Below are 13122 nucleotides of genomic sequence, written 5' to 3' on the forward strand. Positions count from 1 at the left end.
AAGAACTATGTTTCATTAGTTCTTTTACATATAAACCAGCTTCATTTCTTTTTCTGCTTGAAACACTGCAACCTGATATTTAAGGCCCAGATAGTAATATTGAAAATGAAGATTTCTTTTGATTGTGTAAGAGGTGGTGGGAGCTCTCTCTTACTGTTTCTAGAAGTTTTATTGTCTGTTGAAACTATAACTGCTTGTTTAAAGACAAGACAATGTTTTTATTCCAGAGTGGTCTTGAGAAGGAGAAGGCTACTGAAGATATTAAGGATCCTGATGCCTACACGTAAGAGATACTTAGATAATGATGAAAGGGACTTTCAACTGTTGGTAGCTCTTTCCTCAGTCCATGTATTTCTTTTTGCTTACAAAGAGGAGGAAGAAGTTGATCACCCTGAATTTAGGTCATCTCTTTGTTAAACACACAGTTTTTTCAGCCTTTCTGTCCATTTCATCTGCTTTTCTCTGGCAGTAATTCAAATACTGTACTATGAGACACTTAACTTCAGACTACATAGACAACAAAAAGTCAAAGCCCCTTTTAGGAACGTACAAAAATACAGGAAGATGATTCCTTTCTAAGTTACCTTAAGAACCATTGAGTTCACTGGGAATTTAAGACTGTCAGGGAAGTCTGAAAGGTCATGTAAACTGTAATCTTTCCTCTCTTGCATTGAGATAATGCCATTTTCTTTTTATGCATTTTCAGTATTGAGGAATACAAGCAGAAAAAGGAGTTTGAACGGAAAATGGAGGAAGCTGAAGAAAAGAAAAATAAGAAGAGAGAGGAGTTAAGTGCGCTGAGACATGACTTTGCTTTTCTCCTTCAAAAGAATCAGGAGTTGCCCAAGCACATGCAGTTGCACAGAGAGGTACATCTGGCTTTTATGAGGGTCATTTACCTTAGAGGGACCTTCTTCTAAAATGTTGCTACATATCATGTTGGGGCCAAAGATGTCCAATATTTTGGATTAAGGTAGTTTTAGGAATATATAAATTGCTGGGACTTCTGAATCACAGCTGTTGATTTGTGCCAATTAAGAAGCACAGGAGAAAATGTGGTTCTCTGTGGAGATAACTTCTGAAATAAAGGTTAGTGTTGATGTGCATGGAACTATGGCACCTAGGTAAAAATATTTATTATCAAGACCTGGTAGCCAAAATAATGTGATGTTGGGTTTTGCATCTTCCTGCAGGAGTTTGAGATGGACCGTAGGATCTTTGAGGAGCTGGATAGGCAGAAACTACAGAGAATCCAATTAGTGCAAAAGGAGCTGGCTTGGGAGCACGAGAAACAATTGATTGGACTGCAGAAATTACAAACACAGTAATTACCACTTTTCTTCTACTTCTCTCCCTGACCTTCCATAGAGCTTATTGTCTATGAAGTTGTACCTCCCACAAGGAAAAAGAATGTGATTTTTTTTTCTCTTTCTCATATAATCAATATTTCATCTGTTCTGTTATGATTCATTTCTTATTTTACTTGGAACATACGTGAGAGTATATATTAATATTTATGTGTAATTACTTCTCTTGAATCTTTGGTAAAAATGCAGATAGTCAAATGAAGGAAATTACTTAATTCTGATTCACTTCTATATGAAGAAAGCTGGTTGAGACTGTTTGCCTGGGGTTTTGCCTGTACATTCAGTAAGAACCAAGAACTCTTACTGAAACATTGAAAAACAACCTGTGAAATGAATGCCTGTTTTTAAGACATCTTCCATATCTGTCAGATATTTTAGTGTCATTGCTAATACAATGTCCTCTATACAATTTGAAGTTATGAAACAAAACTTTCTCAAGAACACAAGTTTAAGCATGAGGTGCATTTTGCATTGGTTTTCATAGATCCAGGTAAGAGCAAAAGATGAATTAATAAAAGAAATACACAATAACAAAAACACCTTAGGCACACAGAGTATGTGACTGGGAAAAAGGCTTGAATGAGCATATTTTTAATCAGTCCTTAATGGAAGAGGAGGGTTATTCCCATGAAAAGCCTAGTGTAAGTTTCAATATTGGTGAAGATCTTAATGTGTTTATTCTTGATCATCTCCATTCCTAGATTGGATAAAAGCCAATAGATAGTGTCAGATGTTATCATGCTATGCAATTACATACTGACTTGTGGATTTACATATAATGATTGCATATGCAATGAGTAAACTACACTATTCATGCCCTTTTGGTCCAGGCAAAATGGTATGTTGTGCCCACTGCCATCAGACAGTTTTGTCTAATTTGGTATTCCAGGTTTCGGGACTCTCTGGAATTTACTCTTATTGTTCATGCTATCCAAAGCAACCATCAGATTTCCACCTACAGCCTTCTAACAATGTCTGAGAAATATGCCCCAGATAAGAAACACGGGGACAGCAAGTGGGCAGTACTTAAAGAGAAGTGGACAGCACTTAAACAGGCAGAACGAGCAGAAGAAATCCCCAGAGAGACAAGTTCTGTGCATAGAGGTAATGACAACCATTTAAATCTTTCAGTAATAGGGTTTCTGTCTTTCATCTCAGTTTGTTTTCCCGAGTCCAAGATAAAGAAATAGATGTGTAAGTACAGGTAAAGAAATATAGCTGTGGTATGGTTTTTTTGTACCTACATACAAAGTAACACTCATACATAGTATGTTTTTCATGTTTAGGTCAATGCCAGCAATTGTCTGTCAGCCCCATGGGTAAAATGTGACTAAAAGTCAAGTCAAAGACCCTGAATATTTTCAGAACATCCACTACAACAGAACTATCCTGATTTACATCAGCTCTACAGGAGCTGTCTGGGGGAGTTTCCAGTAGCTGGGACTGCACTGTGCTGCGTGGTATTTACATCTTCAGATGGTTATTTTTTGTTTCAGAAAGTGTAGTTTTTGAGAATGAGGCTGAAAAGCTGGAGACACCAGAGGACCGAAAGCCAACCACACGTTATATAGAAAGCAAACGTGAGAAAATCAGAAGAATTGTTGAGAAATATGATGCACTGAAAGCCAAGATCATGAAGAGGAGGGCAGAGTGGCATGAATTGTGAGTCTTGAACTGGATTCTGTTTCCTTTTAGTTCTGCTTCTTGTCTGAGGTCAAGTAATACTATTTAGCTGTCCTATGGCATTATAATCTCTCTGCTTAGGTTTTTATAATCCTAAGGGCTGTAATTAAAACAGATGAATTTTCACGTATCACTAAGTCTTGAGAGAGCATTAGAATATATTTAGTTTCTATGGTTCATCTAAAATATTATCAAATGTTAATTTAGCTAGGTAGCTACATTTTCAGATAGGGAGTAAAATGTGTCTAAATTGATCGTGACTGAGAGACACCTATGCCGTTACAGTCAACTTTTAGTGAATCCTGCCAGCACCACGTGGAGCAGACACTGTAACAGCTGGGTGAGGTCAGCAGTGTTAGCATCTCAGCCATTATGTGAGTGTGATATGCCTTCATGCTCCATGCTGGGACATCTTCCACAGAATCATAGAATATCTTGAGTTGGAAGGGAGCCAAAAAGATCATCGAAGTCCAACTCCTGTCCCTGCACGTAGCGGCCTCAAGAGTCACACCATGTGCCTGAGAGCATTGTCCAAACGCTTCTTGAACTCTGTGAGGCTTGGTGCTGTGACCACTTCCCTGGGGAGCCTGTTCCAGTGCCCAACCACCCTCTGGGTGGAGAACCTTTTCCAAATATCTAACCAAAGTCATATCTTCGAATAACCTCTTTTTCAAGGCCAGGTTAGATGGGGTTTTGAGTGACCTGGTCTAGTGGAAGATGCCCCTGTCCATAGCAGGGGCATTGGAACTAGATGATCTTTAAGGTCTCTTCTAACCCAAACCACTCTGTGCTCATGGAAGTACAGAAGTTCTTCCTTAGGAGACGAATGACAAGGAATGGGACCAATGTAGAGTGAGAATACAAAGCTTTTGAGGTTATTGAGTGTTCAACAATGTAGAGTAGGTATTGTGAGCTGCCGGCTGGTAGATTGTTGATGTGCAGCTCCCTGAAATTGATAGCGGCACGTACTCACTTAATCCAGAACTCAGTCCAAATGTGAAGATTTAAACTTTTCCATGGCAGAGCTGTGTTTTAAGAGTTCTTAGGGGAAAAAAAAATCTGGGATTTTAATTTAAATGTGCAAGGATATTCTTTCCAAGGTAGCCATTCTTTTCTGAAAGAGATGTATCACTCTTTCACCTCCCAAATTTTGTTGCACAAGTCATGTGCAACATGAGGGTATGAAATAACTGTTCATTTGTATGCTTCTGTCTGAAAGTTCAGCTTTATTTTGTACCTACCAGATACAAGAGCAAACCTAGAGATAACTATGAGAATTCTGAAGATGCTGAGGAGATCAAAGAAGAACGGGCAAATATTGGATGTTACAGGCTGAAGACTGCCACTAACTACACACTCACCGAACACGAGCGAATGAACACTGAGAAGAAGATGATGCAGCTTGCATCCCTGGAAGAGTTGGTATGTAAAACTGTGTATATTGCCCCATTTCTGGGGGGAAGCGAGGATAGTGTATTAATCACTAAAGAAATTTTTTGAAAGGAATTCAAAGTGAGTGTGGGAATAGGCCTTGAAGGACAGAATGCTGTTTTGAGTAAGCTTTAGTTACAAATGAGCCCTTCTCTTGTGAACTGTCTTGTGCTTCACCAAACCCAAACTAGAATCAATCCAGGGTGGCACTTTATAAATGAGAAAGAGAATTTACCTTTACTAGTGCTTCAGCAGGAAGACCTGTCTTTTTGAATTATAAGGAAGTCTTATAATCGAGTAAAACAGTGAGCTAAATAACACCTGCCATGAAATAACTTTACAAATACAGGGACGTGAGCAAGGACAAGTATTCTAGTGTGGCCTCTCTGTATTTGCACTTTGGCAATCACTGCTTCTGGAGTTGGAATCCTGCTGAGAAACCAGATCTTTTGGAGTCACCTTGCTGTGGTAGGACTCCTACAGCTGCCACATATCTTTTAACCATGAAGACATACTACGTCCAAATGTTGTACAGTATCTTTGTTGCTTTCCTTGTGACTTCTGTCCCCTCATCCTTCTCACAGGAATGGTCTTTCATTGTATTTGGCTGGAGTGCAAAAGAGTGACACTGGATAACTTTGACAGTGAGGTCTAAGCATTATAGAAGCAATGCTACAGTCTCAGGGGATTTGTTGGATCATTTTAGTTTCACATTTGAGCTTCAGCACTTCACTGTAGTGCTGATGCTACCAGGTACCCAGTGTTTAACACAACTCACTAGGACAAAGAAAGGGAATAGTTCTTGTCATAGATTCTGGGCTTATACAGATGAGGAATTCCAGTTGCTTCAGGTGGGTGGTGTGTTATTTTCTTTTATAAAGATCAGAGAAGTTTCTGACAAGTATATTAATGATAGATCACATTCAATCATTACTTCATGTAAAAAGAGTCACCTAATACAATATCACCTGTATCACAGAATGATTAATAATCCTAATGTTAGCCTTCTTGTGTTGGGGAAGACTACTTCCTCTGTTGGATAATCCTACTAAAATTGTTTTTTCTTTGCAGATCCATAAGATGAAAATGAACATGAACAAAGAGATTGTGTCTTTGCGGGATCTCAAGGTTTCTATTATTGAGGAAATCAAGGGTTTAGTGAAGGAATTGAAATCCATACAGGCAAGCTTAGATTTATCAGAACATCTCCCTCTTCCCCCGATCCCTCAGTTGCACCCAGATGAGGTTCCTGAAAAAGTAATTGAGTACAACAGTGACGTCCTCCTAAAGTTCAAAGAGGAGCAGGAGGCCAAGGCAAAGCTCAAGGAACCACTGGAAGGGTGTCCCTCATCTCGTGCATTTAGGCACGTGTTTCTCCGAAGTCCTCCAGTGGAAGAGGGTGACCCCATGGCACAGTCTGGAGATGCATCAGCGGTGGTCACAGAGGAGCAGAAGGCTTTTGACATGGAGAAAGCAGAGCCAACAGAAATGGAACTGGAAATTTTAAAGAGGGAGAAGATAAAAAATCTATACTTGCAGGAGACCTTGATTAAAAAGGTAGGAAATTGAAAGTTGTTTTTGTCAGATTAAAAAATCCCACTGGATCATAAATGAATCCAAAACCCTTTCTGTCTCAGGATTGCAGCTACTCTTACCTTTCTGCAGTTCAGAAAAATGCTAACTGTTGCAAATTTGCAGTGTTAATCAGTATAAATCCATAACTATGACCTGTGTTCTGACTATTATCACTTGAAAAACAGATCTTAGATTTCTTATTGATTGTTCCATGAAACTATGATCTTAGTGGCCAAAAAAAAAAAAAAAAAGACAAGTAAAATGTTAGACATAACTTGAAAAATTACAGAGTTAAAAAAGGAGCATCACTACAACTTAGTAGATTCATGATGATCTCAGCTCTTAAGCAACTGTAATGTCAACTTTTTGGTCTCAAAAACTACTTTGTAGGATTAGAAAAGCTACTAAAGAGAGTAACCAAAATGCTTAGTCATGGAAAAGATTCTTTCAAAGGTACATCTAAGGGGATAAAGTATCTTTGGCCTGCAAAAAGAGCAACTGAAATGGTTGTAGAGATGCGATAAAATTCTGACTAGCTTAGAAAAGGAGAGTGGGAATAATCTCTTTAAAGAAGGAGAGATATTAAATGAAACGGTCACATAGAAAGCTTGAAGCATGCAAATGAAAGTAGCTTTCCTATCCAACAATAGCTAAGCTGTGGAAACTCAGTGCTAGGATGTGGGGGAAGCTATAATTTGATAAAGTCTGGAAGAAAAATCCACTCAAAGCTGTTGAACAGAAGCATACCACTTCAAGCTCAGGATGCCCCTAAGTCAGTTTAGGAGGGTACAGAGAGCAGTATACCACAGGTGTGCCACTGTTCACTTGTTCGCTCCATTTCTTAGCACCTTTTCTTTATTTTCTGCTACTGGCCATTGATTCTTTGGTCTGCCTCAACACAGACACCCTTGTGTCTATGTGTATGAAGGTTTTTAGGGAATACCCAAATTCTGCTGTAAACATCACACATCTATAAGTTAATGTTAGCAGCTGCTAGTACTGATTTAGCTGTAAATGTCTAAGGGAAGAGCTGGCAGCTATTTCGAAAGAAGTCTGTCAAGGCAGAAGACTCATTTATTGCTGCATCTGGGATTGTTACATAAACTACTGTAAACTACAGACTACTCTAAAACATTCTAGGAAGAGTAAAATACTTCAAGGCTGGAGGGGATGTAGTGAAAGATTCCTGTGAAGCCCTGGTGATTCTTTTATTATTGTGCTGAGAACAGACACATTTGGGATTAACTTTGTCTTTCTAAGTGCTTAAGTACTGTCTAGGAAATAGAAAGTCTGAGTTGTTGATTTGGCAGAGAGAATTTTCCCCTTCTGCTCCTTTCTCTAGCTTTGCATGTTTGACTGCACTGGTAATAGTTTTCCTGTTCTTGATTCAACTCTCCTGTGCTCCAGATCAACACACTGGTCATCAACTTCGATGCTGAACTTCGCCTTTTGCAGCACAAGAAACTGAAGATGGATATGCAGATGAAAAGTGCTGATCTGCGCTGCATCACATGCTGTGATGAGCTGATTATCCTGAAGAAACTTGAGGTACATGAGAACCTTCTTGAGGAGCAAATCTGTACCCTCATCAATGAACAAGAGGACATACAAGTAAGTAGACCACGTGTACCATTAATGCATGGCTTGAAACAAAAGCAAACCATAAAGTAAATGGTGGCATCCCTTGACTTTGTTTGAGCACTGATCCGGTGACTAATGCTAAATTTTGAAAAACAGGAAACTCGTGATGATCAGCCTACTAGGATGGTCACTTCTAACTTCCAATACTTATTTTTGAAATAATCTTAACATTTGTATTTTAATAGGTCCTTCATGATACGGCGTGACTAATCACATATTTTAAGAACATACTTCTAGGTGATGCTTAATTGAAACATGGGTTTAAAGGGAGAAAGACAAGTTTTGCATTTCCACGTCTTCACAGATGCATCTTATTTACATACACATGGGTTGTACCTTTTAACTGAAGTAGTTTTTTGTTTGCTTAGTCAAAATTGAAGAGCTACATTGCACAAATGGAGGATAGAAAGTGTGAGATTGTAATGCTTCAAGAACGTGAGAAAGCTCTTTATGCCAGCTTCGAAGCATCCCTTGGAGAAAACAATGAATTTGCTGATTTTCTGACTGATATTTTGAAGAAGGAAGTTGAGTTTGTAGGAAAAAAAGAAGTAGGAAGAGAAGCAGGTTGGAGATTTTGTTCTTTCTGCTTTATGGATTTGTTGCACATATTTCCATGTGGTCAAGTACATATCTCTGTCTAGCTGGAGCCCTGAGTACACACAACACTCCAGTCAGTTCAAAACCCCATAGATCAGCCCTATCCAGATTTGTTTATAGACTGACAGCATGTTCTGTGGCAGTCATCATGAATGATAACAATGATGTAATCCAGTTTCTAACATGACTGCAGTTGGTCTGATAAGAGCTCCTGCAATTTACGTCCTGTTAGTCAATACTGAGGACTGATAATTGGTTAGAGGAAGAGGCACAGCCTTAAATAGGTGCTTCCTATGCTGCACCAATGGGAGCTATGGATAAGTGATTAGTCTGCCACATTCGTGACATTCTGCTCTAATCTGTCCATTGACTAATGAGAGATCATAAACCTAATCTGCAATCATCTATTAGTCACAGGACTAAACATAATATGGAAAGGATTTAATTTGTCTTAGTGACTCAGTTTTAAGCTGTTAAAGCTAGGCAGTCTTACTGAACTAAAATACCTGTGCTCTCTCTGACTTGGCTTTCGGTTTCAAGTGGGACATGATTAGCAAAAAGTGCAGACAATGGTGATGCTTTTATGACAGAGTTATGTTTCCATACTCTGCTTGGTAGATTAATCTCTGTAGTATAATGGTAAACCCACACTGTTTGAATTCCTAACACAAATAAAGAGAGGAAATATTGTTGAAGTAAGTCCCAAAAACATGGGCTGCACCTGTGCCTTTTCCACTACTAGGTGATCTCTCTCCCTCTTTTTTTCCCTCCTATTTTTTCTCTTTCCTTTCTGTGAAAACATCATATCAGATCAATGCAATAGGCACAAGGTGCCTGGATTCACATACTACCAGAATGATCTTTCATGGGTTACTGGGCTTGTGTTCACCAGCACATTGGCATAATGCATAGCTGGTGGGTCTGGAGTGTTTTGCAAGCAGCCTGTCTGTTTCTTTCAGATGAAGAAAAGGAGAACAAAGAGGAGGATGGTGAAAAGCCTGACTTAAAGACTGATGAAGAAAATTGTGGATCTGAAGATATAGCCTTTGATGGCTCTGTTTGCCCAGAAGGTACCTAAGCTGTTATTTCCTTGTGTTAACTAGTTGTTTAGCTTTAGGGGCAATATTATGTGTTTGAAAAGAAAACACAGAATTTTTAATTATTCACTGCATGTTAAAGCCATGAAGGGCTGGAATGTGTGTACCCCTCCTGCGCGCAGCATTTTTCCCCAGGAAACTTTGGTCAAGATAATAAAACTGCTGGTAGTGTAGACTACCCTAATTAAAGAAGTTTGGAAAAATAAAACTTAGCTAAGCACTAAGGATTAATTATTCTGTGTAAAGAAGCATTCACCATTTCACGGCCATTTTCTGGAGAGAAAAGGCTCCTCTCTGGAGTGGAGCAGTGGCAAGGCTTTAGCTGCTCTCTGGAAACCAGCTGCCTGGCCCGGCTGGATCCCTCCCTGTTCAGGGACGTTCTGAGGGAGATCCTCATGGTGTTACTTGAAGCTCTTTGTTACCACCTCGTGGATTTATGCAGCAATTGCCTGTTGCTAGGCTGCTCTGAAAAGTTAGGAGCTTTACTTTGCAAAATCCTCTTCATTTGTGCATTCAAAAAAGGCAGGCAACCTCTCTCCCTCCATTTCTTTTGTACAAGTTTAACTAATTTAGGATGTTGTTTTTTAAAAAAAATCTGTGAGTGGTGTGTCAGTGACCATGTAACAGCACTGCTTCATTTTCAAGTTCGAGCTTACCAACAATTCACCTTCCCCTTTTTTTAAAATTGGATTTTAATATCATTTCCACAAATGGAATTTTTTTATTAACTCCTCATTCATCTCATTTTTCAATGGAATGTTGGGAAGAAATAAAGATTTTTACTTCTTGTTCAAAAAGTCCAAATTGCTAATCTAATAGGGAAATTACGTGTTGCATTAGCCTCTTCATATTTTAATCTTTATGTGTAATTTTCTTTGCATTTATTGAACCCTCTTTTTTCTTATTATGCCTGCTGATTTGGGCATAACTGTGCCCTTGTTTAGCGTTACTGAAATCACAGTATTAGACAGAAATTCACAGGTCTTCCTTACCATCACACAGGTTCTATGAAATACAGCTTTGTTTACAAACAGAGCTATAAATGATCCCAACAGCAAATTCATAATTTGTAGGGAAGGGTGCTATGGAGAAACAACTATGTGCTCACAAAATTGAAGATTTTACTGCAACATGTATTAATTACTGGGACTGCATTGCTTACAAAAGCTAACTTTTTGAGCATTTGGCTTTAGTGCTGGCTTTGATGCATTTAATCTGACTTCTGGAAACAAACGGTCTTGACTGAATGTAAAGAACAAGAAGATCCATCCAAGACATTCACCTGGTCATGGAGGCACGTGGTCCATGGGTTCATGTTTAAGGAAGTTCTAGGAAACCAAACCCACGATGTTATTATGGGGAATGCTGGGATTGTGCACAGTAGGAGAAGGTACCAGCTCTACCCAGTAACTCCAGTGCAGTCACAGTGAAAAGTAAGCTATTCTTTGACCCTTTCCCTCTCAGGCTGCAGTGAGGACCTCTTCTGGAACACCATCCAGCTGCAGCAGCAGCGGATAGGCATTGAGAAGGCTTTAGAAGAGGAGAAGAAAGTTGCTGCTGACCTCAAAAAGGAATATAATACCTTGGCCAGAAAGGTACTGTAATGTTTTCTCAGCAAGCATCAGCATGTTAAATGTAGTGCTAGTGATTAGTGCTAGTCTAAGATTTAAAAACAAAATCCTAACTCTTTGAGAGGCCTTTGTTTAGGAAGAGGTATCTATGGTAGCACAGAGGCAGGAGGCAACTCAACATGGGTCACCTGTTCTCCTGAAAAGGGTAAATCAAGTTGGTCCAACCTTAGCTTTCATGGGGCTGGATGGAGGCTTTAGGTCCGGTTCCTTCCCAGCTGTCTAGCCTTGTGCAGCAGCAGGAACTGGATTCTCTGGTTCAGATGAAATACATGGTGTGGCCTGGCCTATCCTCTGTGTGTGTGTAAAGGAACAGAGAGAGATTGAAGAATACTTACCCTAACACAAATCCAGGTTAAAATAAACGCTTTTTATTAAAAACATTTTATAATTCTATTCTTCCATCTATTTCTTTTGCTTTTAGTTATTTTCCTTTACTCTTTGTCACAGGTAACCACTGAATAAAGGCTTTTGGTACGAATTTTCTGTTTAGCTTTTTTGAACGCCTTCATTCATTAAGAAATTTGATTTGTATTAATTCAAAAATATCTTAATTTGAAGAGCTATCTGGAAGAGAGAGAGTGCTACCAAAATAATGTTATGCAAGTCTTGCACTTTTATTGTCTCAAAAATGTTCCATCAAGTGTGCTTAACTTAGAACATTTTTTTCGTTTTTAAAGGCTTTCCTAAGTGCCAGCTGCCACATATTCACCCTGGGGCATGACATTTGAGTCTGAATTGTTTCTTTCTCATGCAGAATCAATAAGCATTTCCAGGCATAGCACAATAAAAATTATCTTGCAGGCTCTGTAGATCTACAAGTGCTTTAGATGCTAAACAAAGCAGCTGTCTCTTGATACATACTGGTCTTCTCTAAGGAGACATTTAGGAGTGCACATGTGTGCAGAGGTATTCAGGTTGGAATCTTGCTTGCATATATGTCGATGAGCCTTGGGTTTGCCTGTGAAACTCACATATCACATGTAATTTTTAAAAAGCACATTTTTAATATACTTCTTTCCCTTTGGATCAGGAACTCTAACAGAGCTTTGCTGCCTTACGTATTTTAAGTACTACAGGATTTTGTTTGTCCACAATTTGTCTTTCTACAGGAAAAAGAAGTAGAAGCCAGTCTGGACACAACAAACAGGGAACTGGAGGCCTTTCAGTGGGAAAAGCTGCAGAGACTGAATGAGCTGTATGTAGTTGTGCCTTTGAGACTCCATCAGGTAATTCAAGATGTTGTGCATCTGCGCGTGCAGAATGGCCTGTGTACATCTAAACAATAGTGTTACTGTTCTTTGGGGCCCTTAGTTCCCCATCCACTCTGGTCTCCTGGGAGGGAAGTGCCCTTAATTGAACTTGATGCTGCTATTTCCTCTAGAATTCCATTTTTTGTTTTGCCTTCTCCTGTGCTGACAGAAACAAGGTAAGGACAGGCAGACTGGCCCATGGCTGAAATGTGCATAGTCTTCAAGTGCTTTATAGGTTCAGCATGGTATTTTCCTTCAGGTCCATACTTACTGATATTCTCCTGGGAAAAAAACCCCAAAACACCCCCTCAAAAAAAAAAACAAACCGAAAAAAGACCGAAAACTATTGAAAATAATGGGAGTTCTGCCCAATTCAATAATGCCACATTGGATACAATGCATTCATTTACACAATTCCCTGGCCCAAAAAAAGAGTTGTGCCCATGCTTACTATTACCTTACTGACTGGTTCTGTATTGCTCCCACATTTGATATACAGACATCTCCAGCATCCTTAATAAGTAAAGCCAGCCTTGCTTATTTCTGGCTGCTTTTGCAGGTGCAGTGCTTGGTTGATGGGCAGATGCCCCGTGACTTCTCTCAGACTTTGGTATTTACCAACCAGTCCTTGCAGTACCTGCAGAAGAGAATTGAGGACCTACGTAATGAAAAGATAATGCAAAGAGAGATCCATAAGAAGGCCCGGGAGCAGCATAAGCAGCTTCTCCAGGACAAAAAGGAGATGGAGGCAGAGATTCAACGTGAGTGACAGCGACTCTGGACAACACAGCATTGCCAATGCTCCTTCTGTCCCCCTCACTGGGTGCGGGTAATTCACCACATGTCTGGT

General features: G+C 39.4%; 1 protein-coding gene across 1 annotated transcript in view; it reads left to right on the plus strand.

The window, feature by feature from the left end:
- Positions 1-13122, plus strand: part of CFAP44 (cilia and flagella associated protein 44) — a gene marked incomplete at both ends in the record, with an annotated part of 33158 nt that overhangs the window by 17740 nt on the left and 2296 nt on the right. The window contains 13 exons of the mRNA XM_082277770.1: positions 228-283; positions 707-869; positions 1194-1324; positions 2257-2471; positions 2864-3029; positions 4295-4472; positions 5553-6038; positions 7464-7667; positions 8066-8261; positions 9254-9364; positions 10856-10986; positions 12132-12248; positions 12832-13033. Coding sequence (XP_082133896.1) covers positions 228-283; positions 707-869; positions 1194-1324; positions 2257-2471; positions 2864-3029; positions 4295-4472; positions 5553-6038; positions 7464-7667; positions 8066-8261; positions 9254-9364; positions 10856-10986; positions 12132-12248; positions 12832-13033 — 2356 coding nt within the window. The remainder of the gene's footprint in view (positions 1-227; positions 284-706; positions 870-1193; positions 1325-2256; positions 2472-2863; positions 3030-4294; positions 4473-5552; positions 6039-7463; positions 7668-8065; positions 8262-9253; positions 9365-10855; positions 10987-12131; positions 12249-12831; positions 13034-13122) is intronic.

The sequence above is a fragment of the Coloeus monedula genome, assembly GCF_965178545.1.
Source record: "Coloeus monedula genome assembly, chromosome: 3".
In the NCBI taxonomy this organism is placed as follows: Eukaryota; Metazoa; Chordata; class Aves; order Passeriformes; family Corvidae; genus Coloeus; species Coloeus monedula.